We start from the raw sequence: 22,623 nt of genomic DNA, 5'->3' as shown, positions 1-22,623 counted from the left end.
ATTTCATTGGCTACTATCATATAGAGAAATTTAAAACCTGTTTCTATTGGTCAAAAATATTCTTATTCCATCAATTTTTTGGAAGTACTTTTTAAACAGCGTTGATATCCACCAACAAGGGAAATAACTAGCATTATTATGATAAAATATAAGTCATAGACAATCACTATAGGCTACTATAGAGAGGCTAATAGTAGGACCGTTAGGAACCTGGCATGAAAATTTGAAGATAATCAAAGAAAACTTAATGTTTTTACCAAAATTTCCACCTCAAGACTAAAAGCTTTAGTGCCCGTTCGTTACCATTTAAAGTAAAGTAATACTTCTAATTTTGTTAAACGACGTTTAAATATTTATTCCGATTCGGTTACTTTACTTTTAGAGTTCAATGAGTTGGATCTTATTTATTTAATTTATTTTAGATCTGTAGAATCGAGATCTAGAGATCTAACTTCTAAAGAATGTATATGTTAAGTATACATTATATTCTAGATATTAGTATATTTTTAAATAGATATAAAATAATCTGGTTCTAAAGATCACTCCTTGCTCAACATTACAGTTCATTACACTATTACACCTATTAGATTACTGTGATATGGTAGCAAAACAGTCTAGCCCCCCCCCCCCCTCCCCCCCCCCCCCCCCCGAAGAGATGCCTGGAAGAAACTCTGTCTAGATCAGGGGTTCTCAAACTTTTTTTTACTCTAGAGCACATTCTAAAATATCGGTAGGGTGGCGGGCACCACCTATTTAAAATCGACAAACTCCTTCCAGAGGCGTGCGACCCTTCCCGTTACCCGGGGACAAAACTTTCGATTTGCACCCCCCCCCCCCCTCAAACTTTCGATTTCCATCCCCTTCAACCTTTCAATAATGTTTATGAAATAAATTCTGTCTCTGTCGAATAGTGAGAGGCGGGCACATACGAATAGTTCGTTGGGCGCCCGCGAGCACGGGGTTGGGAACCCCTGGTCTAGATTCTAGAATCTACTAAAAAGTAAAATGTACCCAAACTTAACTACCGGGAAAAATTAAAATATGACTATTTTGCCCCAAGATTCAGTGGACGCACTCAAAAAATAGGAATACTAGGGGCGTATACCAAAAAATTAAATGAGGAGATCATTATGTGACGGTGTGTGATGAGGGGGTGGGTGGGGTCAGATGGTCACACTTTTGCATTATAAAAAAGCAATGTTAGAAAACGAATTTTAGCCGTTTTTTCGTGTTTTAGAAAACTGTTTTAATAAATTGTAATAGTAATTAATTAAAATACTCTATGTTGACATAGTTCAGACAAGATTTTGGAAAAATATCGATGTTTTAAGAAAAATTCAACTGCATTTTTGAGGGGGGTTGTAGGCTGAGGTGTGACGTCATTTTAGGGGGGGTGGCTTTTTGTGACGATGTGTGACGGGGAACAGGACATTTCCCCCTGTCAATTACCCCCCCCCCCCCGAACATTCCCCCCTCCCCGACATTACCCCCCGGAGTAATTGCCCCCCCTGTCAATTACCCCCTGTCAATTACCCCCCCCCCCCCGCCCAGTAGGACATTACCCCCCCCCCCCCGGACAGGGTTAGAGTTAGGGTTACGGTTAGGGTTAGGGTTAGGCTTAAACCAATGTCTAGCGTTGGTTTTGGTTTTGTGTGAGGTTTTAGGCTAAGGTGGATGCTTAGGTTTCGGTCTTTTTCTTAAGGTTTGGATTAAAGTAGTATATAGGTATAGAATTCTATTTAGAGTTAGGATTCTAACTTGAGCAGGGGGGGGGTTATTGACAGGGGGGTAATTGCTCCGGGGGTAAATACGGGGGGGGGAGGAAAGTTCCGGGGGGGGGGTAATGTCTAGTAGTCGTGTGACGGAAGGGAGGTGGGGAGGTAAAAATCGTCCAAAAAAGCGTGACGTCATTTATGGATGACCCCTATATAAATTCCATTTCGTTCGGGGGGGGGGGGGGTGGGGCGCTATACTTTCTTCAGGGGGGAGGGGGGGCAAGAGATGCCTGGAAGAAACTCTGTTTTTAACAGTCACTTTGCCTTTTTACGTTCTCGTATACAGAGTACAGAGGAAGTATTGCAATTGTGCACAAAAATCACGTGAAATTTTGACAGTTTACATCGTTTTACTTCTCAGTACTTCATCATATGAGGAGTATATGTACTTATTTTAATCGGGGAAAAATTATAAATCCAGATTTTCAAAATTTCGTAGGGTTGTATAAGAATATTCTAGAAAGTTTAGGGGGGGGGGGTCACTCCCGCTTTATTATTTTTTTGTCACACAATTAATGTAGAAAACAATTAAATTAGTCTGTAATGCCAAGTAGCAGCCCACATTCTTTATTTCGACTGTATATAATTCAGTAATGAGCTCTTTATATTATTACCTATCACGTGTGCGCCCTTTCTGGGTCGGCGCACAACGCAGGCCGTTAAGGGAGGGGGGGGGGGGCAAAATCCGACTAAAAAAGTTTTTTTGCTCCTTGATAGTAATGATAGACTAGTGTTTATGAAAAAAAACAAAAAAAGTAAACGATAATAGAGAAAATAAACCACTACATAAGTTGTAGTATGAAAAATAGGCAAATCTTAAAACCACTTCCATGACTTGTTCAGTATGGGGTCATCCATAAATGACGTCACACTCGTAGGGGGGAGGGGGGTCCGTAATTTTGTGACGATGTGTGATGAGGGGGAGGGGGGGGGGTCAGATGTTGCGACGTCACATTTTTGCATTATAAAAAAGCAATGTTAGAAAACGAATTTTAGACGTTATTTCGCGTTTTAGATAACTGTTTTAATAAATTGTAATAGTTTAGACAAGATTTTGGAAAAATATTAATGTTTAAAAAAAATTCAACTGCAATTTTGAGGGGGGTTGTAGGTTGAGGTGTGACGTCATTTTAGGGGGGGGGGTCTGGCTTTTTGTGACGAAGTGTGACGGAGGGGAAGGGGGGAGGTAAAAATCGTCAAAAAAAGCGTGACGTCATTTATGGATGACCCCTATTCTCTCCTTTAAATATTCGAATCGGGGTGCCGATAAAACTAATTAAAATAGTTTTTTACTAAGCGAATTTAAACTAAAAACGACTAAGCTATAAAAAGAAATTAATCCCAAACTAACAGAATAAATGAAAAAAACAAAACAAAAAAAAAAACGTGGGAAACCATTACACATATCAAGTTTCCATGATTCATAGTCTTTGACCGACTTGCCAAATAAGAAGGAACACTATTCATAATTTTCGTTGGGCGTAAATAAGAAATTTCAAAACTTGATTATTCCAAGCCAGAATGAAATAAGTTCGAGCCTATCTCTGTGTGGTTTGTTGTCTCATGATGGATATACTGCTGGTGGTATTGCTGGGAGGGCCAGGGCTGGGCTATAGGGTTTGAGTTACGGTCGCGATACTAGAAAATGAATGGCTTCAAAACTACATCAAGTTCTATTGGCTTTTGTTCGGCTAGTTTCCAACAGCTCATCGCTATACTATATTGTACGAGCCGACCCGCGGCATATCATACGCCGCTATTTAGTTGTTGTTTTTTTCTACTTTTCAGTTATTCAAAATTTGTGAATTCGACACTACCAACGCTGCCACTGAAAATATTTCTTTAAAACACTATAAGTAGCTCGTTAAGGACGATAACCCCCTCCCCCTCCTTACCCCCACCCTCCATTAAAGTAAACTCCACTTAGTTACCCCCTCCCCTAAGTTTAAAATCATTTCAAACTAAATTATCTGCCCCTAATAGACGTCACTAAACCCGGATCTGTTTGTAAACATTTAGAGTGAACCACAGCTCATCAAACCATGTAGGGTTGGGGATAGTAGGGAGCGCGTTTGCAGCTTGTTTTCTAGCGTCTCCCAGAAGAGAATTATATATATAGATTGCGGCCCTACCGGGGAAACTATTAGCTACTTGTTACTACTCAACCCCAAACCTGGCCATACAGAGGTCGTCCATAAATGACGTCACACTGGTAGGGGGGGTCCGTAATTTTGTGCCGATGTGTGATGGGGGGGGGGGGATGGTCAGATAGTATTACGTCACACTTTTAAATTAAAGGAATGTCCGAAAGCGAATATATTAGCCGTTATTTCACGTTTTAAAAACTGTGTTAATAAATTGAAATTGATTAAAATTCTCTATAGCATTTTGACCGAGCTCAGTCAATATTTTAGAAAAAGAATGTTGTTTTGAAAAAAGTTCATCTGCAATTTTTAGTTGGCTTGTGACTTCTTTTTTTTTAATGGTACGGGGTCTGGCGTTACATCCTTTATGGATTACCCCTATTATTAATAGGTAATAAAAGGTAATAAAGCTTGAATTGCGTCTTTAGAAGTTTAATTTACCACCTTCCCCTCATTTGGTACCTTTCAGACCTCTTCATCACCCAATAGACCGATCCATACCGACAGTACAGCAATTTTACTTTTTTTTTTCATCTTCTATGCGCGGTTGGGGAAAGCACCATGTTAATTTCCTGGAAAACTTTTAAGCGTATTATAGACATGCTTTGGGTGGTGGGAGTGGGTGGGTGCTTTCTAATAATGCTTATGATCGTATACTTAGAAAGCTACACAATAAAGTTAAATCTTCCTAACATCTAGGGCTACCTCTCTATTTTCCAGAAGAAAAGTTCGGTATTATAACCCTACGACTAACTAGTCTTGTCTAGTCTATTACTTTCATGGTGTTTTTCGGAGACAATATTTCATTCGTCTACTCTGCTCATATTCAGAGTTTCTTTCAGGCATTTTTCCAAAGAAAGCCCACCGCCCTCTACCCCGAAGGCAATTGAGAAAAAATATTTTTATATAGAAAAAAATATGCTTTAACCAATGTCAGCCACCCCCTCCCCCGAGGAAATTTAAGTGCAGCCCCTTCCCTGAGAAAAAAATGTCAGAAAGAAACACTTCTCATATTTATGTAGCATATCTGCATTATCACGGGCACAGAAAGAAATACAACTTTCTCATCTAGAACCCTTTTTTTTTTTTGGTATAGCGTAATGTACGGCTTATGCAATTACGTTTGATATTTCGTCAGAAACGCTAAAATCGAATGAACATCTTGAGAACACTTCCGATTGTTTGGATTTTACCAAGCAACCCTAGGCTAAGCCTACTTTGATTCAATTATTAAAATCTATTGGCATGAGAGCCCTCTGTAGTTTGGACGTCTTGTTTCCAGAACTTTATTTGGTTGACTGTTTGCAGTGAAAGTCTTACTCCATTCGGTAGGAGTTTACTTTATTAGGCCCTACCTTCTGCTAATCGACACACTAGTGCAAGACAACAGACAGCTTCACCTTGTTCAGTTTCCAGATCACTCGGTAATGTAGAATAGCGTAATAAAGCGAAAATACTTGGACTTAAATGTATAAATATTTTAACTACTTTTAATGAGATTTTCTAGTTAAATCAAAACAAGAGTTTCTAAAAAAGCAAGTGATAAAATAGAAATATTGTTTAATTACCGAAATTATTAATTGCGCCAACTACTTGTGCGATCTAGATCTAGACTCTTCTACTATCAAATCGAACTGTATACTCAGTATACTGCATCTGTCACACACTCAAAAAAGTTTAGGGATGGTTATAGGGATGAGTCTCTTTTGGTCAGAACTGTTCGTTGATAAATACTTTGACACAACTTATTTATGCCTTCTCATTTCTAATCTTTACTAGATCTAGATCTAGTTTAACGTAGATCAAACGGGTAATCTATCGTTTTGGGTACGTAAAATCGCCCGCGGCTATTAATGTACGAAAACGTTACCTCATTGTCAAGGCTGTAATACAAGTATATTGTGATATGTTTGTGTCAAATATTATAGATACATGAATAATAAACCTAAATCAATGGCTAAATATATGAATATAGGCCAGAAATTAACTTTAAACAGCAGTGTCTGCAAGCAAGATTTGCTATATAAACAGCAGCATTTGTAAAATAGAGTGACTTCCGCCTGAATCTCGCGCTATAAGTCTATAAAAATAAAACTTTAACAAGATGGCTGCTATAGTAATTGAGCATGGTTGCATCTGTTGGAAACATCGCTGGTGTTCATTTATTACTGAAAAGTTTTAATTCAATTGTTTAAAAACAGGTACATAAATGAAACAAGGAAACATTTTTGTATTTTTCAAAACATAAATCCTCCTCAAAATGTGAAATAATTATTAAAATGTAAGGAGTCACCTGTTTTTCACATTACTAGTCGCGGGCGATTTTACGTACCCAAAACGATAGATTACCATCACACGTATTCTCTAGGTTTCCAATTTAAATTTAACGTAGGTATAGGCCTAAGCATAATTAGGTCTATATACACACACAGATCTAGAATTGATTGGTGATTGAAATAGAAAAACGTTTGACAACATTACATTGGTACTTTTTCCGATTCTTTATGCTTATTAATTATCTACATGCAGTTTCTATCAAGAAAGTCAATAGAGCAGGTGAAGCTGAGTTAACCTGTTAGTATTGACTCGGGTCTGTGGAAATATTATATAATGTGTGAGGGAGGGTTTATGGAGATGTTAGTTGATTGCGTTGAGATTTGGATTGGTTAATTTAGACATTCCATTTTTTTACCACCGCATATGTGTATGTCATATCGAGAGCAAAATAAATAAATTAAAAAAATCATCGTATCGTAGTCGTAATAAAAAATATGGTTTCGATTTCAGACTTGGATTATTTAAAATCGATCCATCAGTACAAATGGCTTTAAGACAGGCATTTCTTGCTGGCACCTGCCGCAGCAAGTGGGCGATGTTGCCGAACAAGGCGGCCCATGCCAGGTTTTTGGTTGGCCAGTCTGGACTTGAGAAAGCAAACATGGGATCTAGGCAGATCCATTTGTCGCGACCGTTTGAAGGACTGTCCAAAGGAACGAACCGATCACCCCAGAAAAACCCTTCGAAAAAACCCCCGACTCTAACCACCATCTTGAACTCTACATCCAATGCTATGAATTATGCTACCACAAATTTAGGTAAATGGCATTGCCAGATTGGCTTTTCGTTGCAAATGTTTATTGTTGCTCATGTTTTAAAAGTTTTGTTTCTTGGTTTATTTAACAAGGACATTAATCCGTTCGATCTGTCCTCATTTAAAAACGCGTTGATGTACAAACCGTGACGTTATTTTAATAAAATGTGTGCCTTGTATTCATCTGGTCCGTCTTTTTCCTTCGTTCTTAATTGTATTGTGGGGGGGGGGGTGGAATTCCCTCCACAAAATTAAAGATTACCTATAAAACATGTGCTGTTCCATATGGTACGTTGACTCCGATTACAACCTGAGTGTATTGCCTAGAACAATCTACAAGGCAGCAGTTGTTTGATTTTGGCATCCTCTCCTAGTTAGGTTGTAATATTAATTTTTTAAACATAGTGAGGCATTCTCTTTCCACTTCAGTTTTAATCCTTTTTTTTTTTGCCTGCAAAGTTTCTTTTTTTTTTTAAAAGCAAATATTTGCACTAACATATATTATCTGGACTTATAAAGACCCCCATTTCAAAATTAGCATAGGTTTTATTTTATCAAATCTAAACCCGGCCCCTGGTCCTCAGCTAACGAGCCTTAACTGCCCGTGGTGTGGTCGGGACTTGGGAGCAGAGTTTCTTCCAGGCATCTCTTCGGGGGGGGGGGGGGGGGGGCCGAAGCCCCCTAGAAAAAATTCTACCGCCCCCCCCCCCCGAACAAAATGAAATTTATATAATTTATATAGAAAATATATACTTTTAACAGTGTCCGCCCCCCGAAGAAAGTCTACCGCCCCCCCCCCCCCCCCCCCCCGAAAATCCCCCCCCACCCCCCGGAGAAAAAAGACTGGAAGAAACACTCCTTGGGAGTTACCTCTCCTCCTGACACGCCGACCCTTCCGGTCAATGACCTCCTGCTTTAGACTTTTCTCACCTCTTCTCGAATCTTTGAGCCCGCCCCGCTAATTTTCCACAACTTTTATTAGAAGTGATAGAACACAAACCTAAACGAAAATACACGAAATTAGAAGTATAGTATCTTCTAGGAGTGACAACTCCAAAATAAAACAACTGCTGCCTTGTAGTTTGTTCTTGTTTGGACAAAAGCTATGGAAGCAAATCCAAAAAGAAAAGCAGGCTGAAATCGGAGTCAATGGTCTCAATGGCGCATAACCAGTTGATACGTATCCTTAATTGTAATGGAGGCGTGGTCGAGTCAGCAAAAACTCATGGTTGTTAAATTCGAAAAAGTCTTTAGTTCAAACCCTCTGGCAGATAATTCTCGATCCCTTCTAACACTAAAAATTAAGAACGAAGAAGAAGAAGTATTAGTATAGCCTATTGCCAAATAGGTGAATTCAAGAATCGGTTAATCGGACCAGTCTCTTATTCACTATGAACAAATCATATTGGAACTGCCTATACCTATACAAAAAAGGTCATTCTTCGTTTAAAGCTGGACAAAAATTATTTTCTTTAGGAAATATACAAATAGACATCGATTTATATAGGCTAGAATGTCCGAATGTTCTGATTAAAATGACAGTGAACTCTATAATGATAAAAATGATATTGAGCTAATATGTAAGGAAGATTATAAATTGAACTTCAATCAAATTAATGTTCTGATTAAAATGACAATGAACTCTATTATGATAAAAATGATATTGAGCTAATATGTAAGGAAGATTATAAATTGAACTTAATCAAATTAATGTTCTGATAAAAAGGACATCGAACTGTAATGTAAGGGTGGAAACAGCACCGAAATAATACGAAAATTAGACCTTGCATAATTATTGAATTAGCCATCTTTATTGGAAGTTTGTTTTGAAATAAATTGAATATTCGTAGGTGTCCTTATGAGGTGGAGGTAAAAACAAACAAACACACATTTTAATGTACGACATAAATGAATGATCATTGATCAAGCACATGACGTCTCAGGTCACATTACGTGAACTCGGTTTTTTTTTTTTAGAATTTCTTTTAAATTGCGTTTCACATTGAGTAGCGCTATAGTGTCTAACACGTAGATCTAGATCTATATAGTTTTGAAGAATTAGCTTTGCAAATTGATTTTTTCCCAACCAAGTTCATAAGCAAAAGTAGTTCTTGGGTCTGTGTTCACTATACGAGTGTGTAACAACGCAAAATACACGATGATATTTTGGTATGTTAAGTACAGCACTTCCCTTGCAGAGTTTCTTCCAGGCATCTCTTGGGGGGGGGGGGGGGGGGAATTTATATAGAAAATATATACTTTTAACAGTGTCCGCCCCCCCCCCCCCCCCCCCCCCGGAGAGAAAAGTCTGGAAGAAACACTGGTCCCTTGGTTTGAAGTAATTGAAGAAACGACACGTTCGTGTACTCCGTTTAACCAGTTAATATGGACAACCGGATCGAATCCAATGTCGTCCGATTAACCATAGTAGATGATATAAATATATTATGTATTGCAAATCACCATCATCATCACCACCATCATCATCATCATCACCACCATCATCATTCCTTTGGGCCCGCTTGGAGCATAGGGACGCAACAACACCTCTCGGTCGTACTCGGTTTTGGGCGATTCCTCCAAGTTGGGCCCACGACATTTCGGCTTCACTGACAACTGATTTTTTTTCTGTATTTTAAAGCATCACGTTTAATACAGGCTACATGTAAACAATGACATTTAAACAAATGCAACTGATCTAATGTTTGTTATCTTAAACATAATTTCGATCATTTCTTTTTTACAACCAGGTTTGTCTTCACTAAAAGAGCACAAGCTTTTGCTAACCGCGGGGTCGATCGGATTTTTAATCATTTATGGAATACGATGGGATGCAAAAAGCACACTAATCGAAGAAGTCAAGAAACATGCCGCGGATCTCGAGAGTTTAAAAAGAGCTGAGCCTGCGTTAACACTTGGCTCTCCTAGCAATACAACAGTCCACATCTTCCGCCCCCACAGGGATCCATCCAACTGCGATTTACTAACTAGCATTGAAACCTGCTCCCTCAAAGCTTCACCCAACTGTGACGCGTGTGTCCCGTGCGTAGAAGGCAACCTTCTAGCGGAGTACCCAACTCAACCAGATGATGACGACGATTCAGCTGAACCAGTTTGCGTCATTTCCCGGCCATGTAGAGACACAAACCAAGTTCTTGATACTTCTGCCAATGCATCTTGTGAGATTTTCAACCCATGCCAAGACATGGTCAACGAAGAAAAGCCCTGTGATGTGTCAGAGAAAGGTGACGGTAACATGGTAAACCCTTGCAAAGAGTCTGATAGTCCTGCCACTAGCAACACTACAGAGGTTGAAAATGCTGCTGCGCTTACTCCGTGTAGAGGCCCGCCCAGCGACCAGGAACTACCCACCCCATGCAGTGCAGGCCCAGATCCCCCTGAAAATTCAACCAACACCGAACAAAAACATTTCGAGCTGAGCGGACCTCACCGTGACGAAACTCCACCAAATTTCCTTAGCGAAAACTCCACCTTCACCGCTTCTGACTGTAATACCTCAACCTTAGGTCATGATAAAACTACCACCAATGTAGACACAGTCACCGAGACTTCGCCCAACCAAAGCTCCGCTAAGGGCGAGAAGGAAGTCTCCAGTCCTATGTTAACCAGGCGATCCGGGCCCTGCGGAGACTCCACCGAAAAAAACGACAAAGAGAAAACACCAACTCGAATTTGTAGAAAACCTTTCATGGGTCCAGGCAAAATTGACCCCCCTGCTCCCGATAAACCTCCACAGCCGTGCAAGCCCAGCTGTTCGTGTAGTAACAGCAATTTGACGGCTGCTGAGAAACCTGCGCAGTCGGGCTGGCCAAACAGTTCGCGCAGCAACAACAAAGTGTCCGTCGCTGAGGGGAAAAAGACCAACGGCAATGAAGAGGATTTAAACCTATTATAAGACAGTAACTCTCCCCTTCACTGCTGATTGGGTTTGGAAACATCATTAATTTTTCTAGAAAAATCTATCAAATTGATTGCCACCGCCAATTTCAGTAACTCCTACATTTGACGGTTTTGTTTTTATAGCTGCTTATACAACATTTCAGATTAATCTGGCGGTAGAATGTCAACGAAATGCTTTGAAATATTGAATAAAGAGACTAGATCTTTTACCTATGGTCTATTCATAGCCATTGTGTTGTCTGAGCGTGTCCATGTCTAAGGTTTTTGTTGTTTGTTGCAGTCGATTATTCTCTCCCCTTGTAACACCACCTGACCTGGTCACGTGCAACACGGGACGGGAAAGACAATTTTGTGTCGTAAATTGACATTTTGTGTTTGTAAATTGTTTTGTGTGTGTTGTAAATGTTATTTTGTGTTGTAGTAAATTATGACTGTCAGTGGCTAATTTGGACGGAAAAGACATTATGTTTTAAATTTTGACACTGTGGTGTTGTAAATTATGCCTAACTCAGGACGGGAAAGACATTTTGTGGTGGTGTTTATTATGCCATTTGATGTTGTAAATTATGCCACAGTGACTAACTCACGACGGGAAAGACATTTTGTGGTGGTGTTTATTATGCCATTTGATGTTGTAAATTATGCCACAGTGACTAACTCACGACGGGAAAGACATTTTGTATCGTAAATTATGCCGCAGTGGCTAACTGAACACGGGAAAAAGACATTTTGTGTTGTAAATTAAACACTTGAGTCAATCAATAGACAGCATGCACTTAACAAGGACAGGAGATATATTCAAGAGTTGTCTAAAAACTAGCCCTTTTGTAACAATAATTACTTCATACAGACCCAAGGTTAGGAAAATACAAACAGAATTGTATTGAAATTCAGATATAGATACCAGATTTATAAAATATAAAGATAGATATAACAACCTCCTGATTGTGATGTATAGAAAGAGTAGATCGATTGAGGCATGTACTTAGAAAATATTTTATTTACATTATGATTGGAAAAACAAATCAAATGTCTGATAAGAAAAAGTAAATATAGATAAAAAGTTAAATTGATAAATTATATATTTTAAATGAAGATTTTTTAAAAGTTAGTATAAATTGATACATTAAATTTAAATTGATCCCAGCTACAAAAACTAAAAAAATATACAAGAAAAATGTAACTAAAAGAGTTATCAATTAGAAAAAGGGATAAGATTTGCTACAGTGATAGCATTTAAATTTGAGAATGTAAATATAAACCATGTACATTTCGGTAGTTATCTGTGAGGTAGGACAATTTTTCTTTCATTTATTTAATGGCTAGATAAGTAATACAGACAGGCTGATGTATAACGAATAACGACTGCTCTGAAGCACATTTTACCGATCATGCAGTCCATCAGTACCTATAATGTACTGACACTTTTAAAAAAAAAAATTAACAAATACATATAGGACTTGCTTTTGACTATATTCCAGTTGTTCCCCCCACCTTCCAATATTCAGCAATAACAAGCTTAGAGTTGATTTACAAACCTGTGCTAACCATAAAAAAAAAATGTAACAAAGTTCAACTGATGTTCAAAGATTGAAGTAATTATAGATGTACAGGTTATGAGACAACAACTTAATCATTCAGATTTTTTTGTTTCTCTCTTTGAACTACATTATCAAACTAGTTTATTGCTTTTAAAATGGCATTTAAGAAAAAAATGCAAATGTATTTAACAGACCTTTGCACACTCTTCCAGTTCAACAAGAATAAAATAGAAAATTAATTTAAGTATATATTGTTATCAATTTATAAAATTAGTATGAATAAATAAATAACGTTAAATTTATAATTTGATTAACAGCTAAAAAATAATTGAATTTCATACTTTATCCTGGATAAAGGATAATACAGATCTGTAAAACAAAGTGTTTTTTGGCAGCTATTGAGACAAGATTAAAAAAGAATCAAGTAAGTGCACCAATACCTTTCAAAGATTTCACATTTCCTCAAGTTTTCCCTACAACACACTATGTAAATACTTTGCTATAACAACTTTGGCAACTGTTTCAACTTCTCAATGTCCAGTATTTTATCCTCCTTTTGTTGAAGACTTTCTGAAGAGTTCTTTTTTTGTACCGCTTCATTTTTAAGCTGTTCGTTCTGATTCAACCTAATGCGAGTAAAAGAATCATCAAGTGCTTGACGTGCATTGTATTCTTTAGGCGCATGCAGTACAGGAGACGCACCTAGATCTCTTGGTATACCACGACCTGGTAACCACTTCTCGTTTCGATCGCCTGCAACTGAAGGGGAAATATTTTCTTTCTGTTTGCTTAACGTGTCTTTTAAAGCAGGGTTAGTATTAGGTGTCTGCCTATACTTTGGATTAGGCGACCCCCAGTTTCCATTGGAAACGTCTGTTATCATGCTGAATTCTGTTTTGAGTTGGAACATGTCCTGGACAGATGATTGATTACTTAGAGTAGGGGCGATGATTGAAGTGTCATTCCCCAGCAGGCCATGTTTTTCTAAATACTGCCTCGTCCCGATTGTCATATCATTGGGGGAAACTGTAGACTGATCACAGGAGGAGATAACTCTCTGAAACATCTTGGCGGCGTACTGGATTTGGTGAGTTTTGCCACCCCCTGACTGGCAGAGTTTAGCTATTTCTGTCAGCTGATCATCGTTAAGGTACTTCATGGCCATGGCGTTGATTTCCATTGACTGGCCGTTGTCTGAATGACACCCCAGCAGCATGGATACGTAGTTGATGTGTGGAGACATTGTTGTGTTGAGAGATCCCCCACCACTAGAAAACAGAAACAACAAAAAGATGTTTAACAAACAAATAGAAACACAACTAATATAAAGTAATATCTAGCAAGTACAAACTTCTTTTATCACATTATGCATTTTAATTACTTATACTAGAAGTAGAAGCCTTATCAATTTAATAGCTTAATTTTAAGTTATTTAATCTTAAAAAGTATTTAATAATTTTCTTGGAAAATAGTTTAGAATTTAAAACACCAATTTTTTTTTACTTTTGTGAGCACTGAATGAAGAATAATCTATTGTTATTATAGCACCTGTTGTTTTAAAAAAATGTTTTCTATAGGCTTCAATAAGCTAATTTAATAAGTATGCAAGGTCTAATTTTCGTATTATTTCGGTGTTATTTCCATCCTTACATTACAGTTCGATAACCTTTTTATCAGAACATTAATTTAAAATACATACAATTAATTGCTAACTAAATCTGTCGGTAGCTACTTACTTCAGTCCAGAAGCTTGTAAAGCCATCTCGGATTCATTTAGACCATTGGTCGCTTCATTACTCTGACTATTGCTGTTATGCAGCATACGGTTGATAGTTGACTGAAATATTGCATACCAGTATTTATTACCATACAAAAAAGTTAAGACTATAAAAATGTACACACTACTACCACCTGAGCTAGATCTATGGGGATGATTGTTTTAACTAGTAAAAGAAAACAAAAGTAGGAATAAAGGGTGAGCTATTTACCATAATCTGGTGATAAAACTGCTTTGGATCACTAGCATCTTCTGCTACAGTTGAGTAGGAATCATCCTAAGGTTAGAAAAAAAAAATGTTATAAGAAAACTTGCACATTATCCTTAATTAAATGACACCACTTTTGTTGTTGAGGGAAAGAACTGTTACCTTGCTGTTTCTATAATAATCACTGACACTTGAGGGGCTTTCATTAAACTGAGACCTACAAAGACAAAAGACAATTTATAAATATTTCAATTACAACAATAAAAATTAAAAATTTGAAATTTAAAAAAAATACCAGATGAATTATATTGTTTAAATAAATAATTTTATCTTTTTGTGAGGGTATTCAGTTATAAAAAAATTATAATGAGCAAACCTGTCTTGTGTGGAAACATAACCAGGTATATCAACCTCAAGCTCTGACAGGCCTGTGTTCATCGTCTGTTCAGCCTGCACACCAGAGTTTGAAGCTTCCCCTGCCCATATCACTGAAGCCTGGGGAGAAGTTTGCTCATCAACACTGGTACAATTCATTGAAGGCTCCATGGGAACTGAAACATAAGCACAATGTAAAACACAAGGGAAGTAATTCTACATATACATTTAAATGAGGAGATTGAAGTTTATTCATATTACATAAAATATATATATATATTATTAAAATTACAGATGATTTTTTTTTAAGTGCATAAATGAAAGCTGGCTGTTAAAGGTGATTTTATACATTATTTTTTTTACATTTAAAAAGAAAACCACATGACTATGTAAAAGCGTGATACTAATATTAATAGTACTTGTTATGGATATCTTTAATTAAATAAATAAATAATCAAACATCTAGTAATATCAAAGTTCTTGTAACTTTACGATATCTTCAGAACTTGACCTACTTTTAAAGTTTGAATAAATTGGTTTGGTAGAAGTGTATTAAGTTTCTGTCACAAGATTACATCCCAAAAAATTGATTAAATACAAAACAGTGAAAGGGTGTGTTTATATTTAAACTTCTCATTACAGTAGCCAAAATGTAAGATGGCACTGAGTGGTTAAAATAATATTATACACCCTTTAAAATTTTTAACACACCTATCACCAGAGCTATTGGAAGGGACACACCCGAAACATCAGGCTTATAAAAACTGGACCTACTTTTTGTAGGAGCAATCAAACTACACTACACTTCATTGATTATATAGATTCAATCACTGCAGACTACGCTAAGACGGAGTAAAGTAATTTTAAAAAATGTTGTTAAACAGGTTGTAGTTTAGTTTACACATATTTAACTTACCTGGACGCACAACTTGGTTAGGAGCTGTATCTTTAGGTCTGGTTGGTTCTAGAGAGTCTAAATGCTGAGGCGAAATCTCCTGCGTTGGGCTCTGTTTAGCAGAGGACGGTGGTATTTGTGTCACTACAGGACTGGGGTCAGCAGCTTTGGATTTCTCCAGCATCAAAAGTTGTATCTGCTGCTGTAGCTGTTTGATCTGCTCCTGCTGCTGGACAAGTAAGGCACGGACATCAGCGGGGACCTGGTCCCATTTCAGGGACTCAGAGACAGGAAGTTGGTCTCGTCTAGCGTTGTCTTGACCAAGGGACGTCACTGTCTGTTTGGCGGGGTTTACTTTGTCCGGGGTGACACTTAGACCACTGTCATCATCGTCCATCTCCCCTGAATGTGCGCTGTGATTTTCACTCTCAGATCTGTCTTCTTTAGCTTGTGGTTCTAGCGAAGAAAACGTTTCTTCCACAATAGTCCTCAGAAACTGTGCGTTGTTGTGCCTGGGTTCAGCATAGGCAGGCTGTTGGGTGTTGCTGCTACCATTACTTGTTTTGGGTGACGTTTGTTGTGAACCAGAAAATGGAACTAGTGAGTACTGAGGTCCATTATAAGCACAGTTCTGATCTTGATTTGTAGGAGTACCAGGTACATGGTTTTGATTTGAGGGGTTTCTTGGAGTGTGTACATTATTCTGATTAGAATGTGTTCCAGAACTGAGTGGAGGAGCATTGTGTACATAGTGCTGAGCTAAGGATGTTACTGGGTGAGGTACATAGCTCTGGGTATATGGTGCAGGAGGACTTTGCACACAAAAAGGGTCACTACTGTTGTGAACAAAGTTTTGGTTATATGGTGTACTAGGACTCTGTACATAAGGTGCAGTATTGTGTACATAGTTTTGGGTATATGGTGCACTAGGACTTTGTACATAAGAAGGTGCACTGCTGTTGTGTACATAGTTCTGGGTAAATGGTGCACTAGGACTTTGTACATAAGAAGGCGCACTATTGTTGAGTACATAGTTCTGGGTATAAGGTGCACTAGTGTTGTGTATAAAGTTCTGCGCTGAAGGTGAATTAGCACTGCATACAAAGTTCTGTGCTATAGATGCACTGCCATTCTGCATGTAGTGTTGTGCTAGAGGTGTAGTTGGGTGCAGTGCATAGCTCTGGACTGCAGTAGTAGTACTAATACTGTTAGATGCAGTGGAACTATTTGCAGCTGCTGCGTTGTGTGGATAATGCTGAGACAATGGTGAACCAGGATAGCGTGGACTCTGGTGGCCAACAGCTGAGGTGCTAGCCTGGCTTTTGGGACCACCTGATCTCAGAACTTCCTGGCGTAGTGCAGTGGTCATGACCTGTGACCTTGGGATGCTATTTTGGGGAAAGGTCAAGGTCTCTGACCTAGGAGAATGTAGCTGGGCCTGTCCAACAGAGGACAAGGTCAAGCTTTTTCTACCAACCACAGACGTGATTTCTTGATGGGGTGAATATTTTAATCCTGTAGCCGAGTTCTGCTGCGTCTGATAAGGATCTTTGGGTTGGGTGTAAAATGGACTCTTGAACAGCTTGTCTGGTGGGCCTGGAGAATTCCACATCACATTTGATTGACATGAATTCATAGCTGGGCTCATCATGTGACTTTGGGCTTGTTTAGGCGCCATACCGCTTGTGGGTTCATAGTGTGGGGAAGCCTCATTCCACAGAATGGAAACATCTGGTACCATAGGAGCAATGGCTGGAATCTAAAAAAATCATAAATTGTAAATTATATTTTTAACTGGTTAATACTTGAAACTAAAATGACTAGAATTTACATAACCATATATTTCATAGTGGAAGATTATGGATGAGACCGTATGTTCCACAAAGAGTAATGAAGACTTACTCTAGTAAGTCATATTTTGAAGATTTCGAATTTACATTTTAAAATTGGTAAACACATGATCTATAAAACCTGCAAAAAGAAATGAGCTCTATAATAAAATGTTTGGTCATACATTGTAATTGACATTTAAACAGCTAGCATAGCAGAGTTAACTACTGAAAACCTGAGGAGTTCATACCAGGCTGGTAGTGGATTCCAAGAGAGCAATGCACGATTCTTATTGAGTTTTACATCCCCGCCCAATGTATGGTCCAAAAGCTATTGTTAAGTTACAAACTTCTAAATAAAAATTCTTTTAAGTTTTTTTAAGCTCTTACATTTTCAGTGTGAGGGGCTGGGGCAGACCGTGGTTGTAGATCTTCAGCTAAGCTAGAGAAGTGCCCAGCTTTATTGGCTCTGTAAGAAGTAAATAAAATATGACAGCTGTCACAATATAACTAAACTACTTAAACATCATCTCTAAAAAAACATTAATTGGTTGTTAATTGTGATGAGATATTTTTTCCCCACCTTTCAAGTAGTCATTAAATTTATAATACAGAAGCAAATGTGAGCAAACAGACCCAATAACAAAAATTAAACAATAAATAAGGAAGTCTTAAAAAAAAACTACTAATCTTAATAGTATTAAATAATAATCTTACAAAAACACCAAATGCTTGGCTTTGGCTGCATCAAAGTATACCATTTTATCCCCATCATACACAGGTCCAAGTTCTAATTCTGTTATGTTGTCAGATGGACTTGATAGAGACTGCAGATAAAGTTAAATCACATACACAAATTCTTACACATAAAAGGTACATATTTCTATCCAATTTATGTTGGACAAAAACATGTACTAAAGCACATCAGTAAAACATAAAAATTTCACAAAAACTATATAACAGACAGCATTCATGTTACCTTAACCATGTTGGTCACTTCATGCCCTGAGCAGAGCTGGAAGTTAAGCTTGTCAGTGGTTGTGTTGGCCTGGTAAAACTCAGGTCGTGAGTGCAGAGGGGTGTACAGCAGGATGAGGAACTCTTCTGTGGCTTTACACACTCTAGCAGATAAGTGAAGATACAAATTCAAAACAGTTTAACAATCACTGGATGTACAAGGACACCATAAACCTCATTAAAACATTTTGAAATTCTATACTAGACTGCAAGAAAAATGAATTTTACAAAATGCAACAAAGTAGATAGTCTACAGAAATGTATATAGTATGTGAAAAAAATACAAACTTAACAGCAATTATTACCTGTCTTGGAGATGGACATTATGAATGTAGCGCAGACATGCAGCCCAAACAAAAGGATGCTGAACCAATTCCACACCAGAAACCCATCTGAAATGTACCATAAAAAATGTTACTTTTTAAAAAGATACATCGCATTTTTTCCACAATTCACTTTAAATTATTCACCGCTATTTAAATTAACTACAAGTAGTAAATTTTTATACAGCCATTATGCCACAACTCACATCCCAACAACCGGAAGATTTGATGTCTTTGGATCAGATTCTAAAACAAGAAGCAACTTCCTAGTGTGATCCATGGTAAGATACCTGAAATAAAAAGTTCTAAAAATAATAATAGCACATGAGTGATCACTGAATAATGGGATGGTTTGGTGCACATCGGCTCACCCAACTATCAAATTAATGCTTTATAGGTTCAGTTATGTCCCTGTGTCCACACATTTCTGATAAGTACCTTACACAAGTCAGAAAATAAATGGCAGCTGGGCATACAGTAATGTCACAGAAATAGGTGAAATCTACATCATCTGGCAAATTAACTGTCACTTCAGAAAGGGATCTTTAAACTAAGTTTTACTTAAAGGGTACTTTAATTACAGGGTTGGGACTAATTTGTTTAAACCACAGGTTTACTTACCCAGTTTTAGGTAATCCCTGCATGTGGCTTAAACTCATAGGACCTGCCAGATTTTTTGATAATGCTGTTAAGACAATGGGAATTGGGTTGATGGGTGTGGCCTTAATCACCGTCTCCAAGGTGATCATATCAAAATCTATGTGTACCACTGAGGTATGGCTGTTACTATAGAATGATGCCCAGCCATACAGCTCCATGAAGCTGGAAAGCTCAATGCTAGCTTTACTGCTACATCTCTGATGTAACTTCTGTAAAAACAATATCAAACTGTCAGGGTAGGATTAAATATAATTCTATTTGCTATTGAATTTTCTGTGACAAAAAAGTAATAAAATTATTTTTAGAAATGCCATAAGCCAAAAGACAGAAATGCTACTTACATTAAAAGCATCTGCATAACATTCAGCTGAGCCTTGGCGATCTTTGGCTTTGTTATTGCTTACCTAATAAAACAAATTTTCAAGAGGCTAGAAAAGTTTTAATACCAAGCTATAAATGCGTTATAAATATAAAAAAAAAAAGGAATCAAGAAATCTTTAACAATATATGCATTACTACTTGAAAAATAATGTTGAACAGGATTCAATACAGAAATGACATAAGATATTAGATAAACTGAAATGCATTCCATTCACAGAATACATTACTTCAAATGGAATAATTAAATCTCCTGGTACTAAGCATGATGCATCAGTTTGATGAGCTTGCAGGGTGTCTAGCCTATCCACTTGAAACTGGACACCTTCCTCGTCTGACAGAAAAAAAAAATCAAAGGGTTAAAGAATGAAAGAAAACTATGTAATCAAGGTTGCAGACTGCTAAACTAAATTTTTTCCCCCTCATACAGCTAGACTTACAGACTTTGAAAATGCATCTATAAAAGGTTCATTCACTGCATCATCTAGGTTTTAATAAAATTAAGCTTTTACCTATGATCTTTAACATAGGTGGGCATACTGTATAGATTGACTATTAAATAAACAAGTCTCCACTTACCATCTTCAACAACTAAACTAGCAATTAATTTGTGATTCCATTGTGAGTAGTGTTCACACTGGTGCTGGACAAGCCTCAATATTTTCTCAGGGATGCAAATCTTTGGTTTTCTGTGTGAAATAAATTTCAATGCATTGTAGTAGCCTTAACCCCTTTACCGTGTGTCACGAGTTAACTCGTCATATAAAATCTTGTGCTTAACCATACATCACGAGTTAACTCGTCTTCAGATAAAAAAGTCGTCTGTGTGCCGTGCGTCCCGCGTTAACTCGTCTTGATACGAAAATAGCATTGGAAATCAATAACAATGTAGAGGGAGGCTAATCTAACAGCGGATTCAACAGCGGATGATAAAAATAGGTCATCACGTGATGTGAAAACAAAAGTGGAAAAAAACAATTACACGGTTAACACAAAAAAAAAAAATTTCCACGGTAAAGGGGTTAAAACTAATTGAATGTCATGATAACTTATTTAATAAGTACAAACTTCATCAACAAATGTTTCTCATTAGTTTATGAAGTAGGCCATGTATTTTTATTGTGATCTGGACATTAACTTCTTTGCAAAAAAGTACCCCTTCCCTAATAATAAACTATTTGTTAGTTGGATCATGTTTAGGTAAGCCAATTAAACTGATTGATAAGGGTATATAATTTTTGAAAAAGTGCAACCCTCTGAACAATTTCATTTTACACAATCATTTCATAAAACAACTTCTGAAACTCAATGAAACATATGTAATTGCTAACACTGTTTCTATCTAGTAATATTTTCATGAAAATAGGCCTACTACTTACTAGATCTACTACTAGATCTACATATAGTTAAAAAAAATGGGCACTAAAAAATAAAATTACCTGTAATAATTTAAATGTAGGTAAGTTGCTGGACCAGTACTTGTTGTATCCCACAGACACTGTTTTGTCTTTGGGAAATCCATTAAACTGTAAAAAGAAATTGTTACTTTTATATTTAATATAATAATATAGAATCTATATTAATAGCCATATAATATACTTAATACTAGATATCTATATAGGTTAGACAGGATAGGTAATCTATCGTTTTGGGTACGTAAAATCGCCCGCAGCTAGAAATGTGCGAAAAAGTTACCTCACTGTCAAGGCTTTAATAGAAGTATATTGTGATATATTTGTGTCAAATATTATAGATAAATGAATAATAAACCTAAATCAATGGCTAAATAATAAATATATCAATATAGGCCAGAAATTAACTTTAAACAGCAGTGTTTGCGAGCAAGATTTCCTATATAAACAGCAGCCATTTGTAAAATAGAGTTGCCTCCCCTGAATCTCGCGCTATATTCCGCTACAAGTTTACAAAAACAGAACTTAAACAAGATGGCTGCTATAGTAAATGAGCATGGTTGCATCTGTTGGAAACATCGCTAGTCTTCATTTATTACTGAAAAGTTTTAATTCAGTTGTTTAAAAGCAGGAACAAATGAAACAAGGAATCATTTTTGTATTTTTCAAAACATAAATCCTCCTCAAAATGTGAAATAATTATTAAAATTCAAGGAGTCACCTGTCTTTCACATTACTAGATCTAGTCGCGGGCGATTTTTACATAAAAAACGTTAGATTACCGCAGGATATTATATTATTCATTGTAGTTAATTATTATTTTATAGCAGTATTATTAACTATTAACAGGTAACTATCAGTAGTTTAAAACAGTAGTTTAAAATATAGTCTATAATCTAGATAAGCCCATCAAAGATCAAGATTAGATTCTAGATCTATCTAGATAATCGTTCATGGTTGGTAAGGACGCCATCCTGACGAGATCAACCTCTGCTCTGCTAAAAAGAATAGAATCCAGATCTAGAATTCTAAATGAAGTCATTCACAAAATTATAACTAGATTTAGCAATAGATAACAGGAACTTTACTAACACGGTTTTTCATTTATTTATTTTCTGGTAAGCTGACGATTATTAAATAACTAGATTTAAATTCAAAAAGAAAATCCAAGTGTTAGCCACCGGTTTTGTTTTGGCACGTACGTAAATCTAGACTGTCGAAAACGAACACCCGCCAATCAAAGGGTAGCAGCTTATTTGCAACTATTGCGCATAGAC

General features: G+C 37.1%; 2 protein-coding genes across 3 annotated transcripts; one reads left to right on the top strand and one right to left on the bottom strand.

Moving 5' to 3' along the window:
- The first annotated feature begins 93 nt into the window (after nt 1-93).
- LOC131957681 (uncharacterized) lies at nt 94-11,140 on the top strand. Its single transcript, XM_059322420.1, has 3 exons — nt 94-311; nt 6,707-7,014; nt 9,761-11,140. The coding sequence occupies exons 2-3, from the start codon at nt 6,741-6,743 to the stop codon at nt 10,924-10,926; spliced, it is 1,440 nt and encodes a 479-aa protein (XP_059178403.1). The 5' UTR covers nt 94-311; nt 6,707-6,740; the 3' UTR covers nt 10,927-11,140.
- An 810-nt stretch (nt 11,141-11,950) lies between these two features.
- Nucleotides 11,951-22,574, bottom strand: LOC131957684 (SCL-interrupting locus protein homolog). 2 transcript variants are annotated; one of them, XM_059322426.1, is made up of 17 exons: nt 22,549-22,574; nt 21,374-21,460; nt 20,514-20,623; nt 20,165-20,268; nt 19,898-19,960; nt 19,518-19,765; nt 19,103-19,186; nt 18,879-18,965; nt 18,536-18,677; nt 18,274-18,383; nt 17,947-18,025; nt 15,749-17,486; nt 14,834-15,008; nt 14,620-14,674; nt 14,461-14,526; nt 14,209-14,309; nt 11,951-13,740 (listed from the first exon to the last, which is right to left on the bottom strand). In XM_059322426.1, the coding sequence occupies exons 2-17, from the start codon at nt 21,454-21,456 to the stop codon at nt 12,972-12,974; spliced, it is 4,014 nt and encodes a 1,337-aa protein (XP_059178409.1). In that variant the 5' UTR covers nt 21,457-21,460; nt 22,549-22,574; the 3' UTR covers nt 11,951-12,971. The 2 variants fall into 2 exon arrangements, with proteins under 2 accessions (XP_059178409.1, XP_059178408.1); XM_059322425.1 differs by lacking the exon at nt 22,549-22,574 and adding an exon at nt 22,441-22,535.
- Nucleotides 22,575-22,623: the final 49 nt, after the last annotated feature.

This window comes from Physella acuta, unplaced genomic scaffold (genome assembly GCF_028476545.2).
Source record: "Physella acuta isolate Inbredline_101_S28 unplaced genomic scaffold, ASM2847654v3 ptg001256l, whole genome shotgun sequence".
NCBI lineage: Eukaryota > Metazoa > Mollusca > Gastropoda > Physidae > Physella > Physella acuta.
This window is presented reverse-complemented; position numbering and strand designations above follow the sequence as displayed.

What these genes read in the sequence shown, in the direction of transcription:
- LOC131957684 (XM_059322426.1), bottom strand. Translation starts at nt 21,456, where the DNA reads ATGGATTTCCCAAAGACAAAACAGTGTCTGTGGGATACAACAAGTACT. An exon ending in GTTATGCAGATGCTTTTAAT is followed by an intron (nt 19,766 to 19,897) that starts GTAAGTAGCATT and finishes TTGTTTTTACAG; the next exon opens with AAGTTACATCAGAGATGTAG. An exon ending in TAACCAAGTTGTGCGTCCAG is followed by an intron (nt 15,009 to 15,748) that starts GTAAGTTAAATA and finishes CTTATGTTTCAG; the next exon opens with TTCCCATGGAGCCTTCAATG.
- LOC131957681 (XM_059322420.1), top strand. Translation starts at nt 6,741, where the DNA reads ATGGCTTTAAGACAGGCATTTCTTGCTGGCACCTGCCGCAGCAAGTGG. An exon ending in TTATGCTACCACAAATTTAG is followed by an intron (nt 7,015 to 9,760) that starts GTAAATGGCATT and finishes TTTTACAACCAG; the next exon opens with GTTTGTCTTCACTAAAAGAG.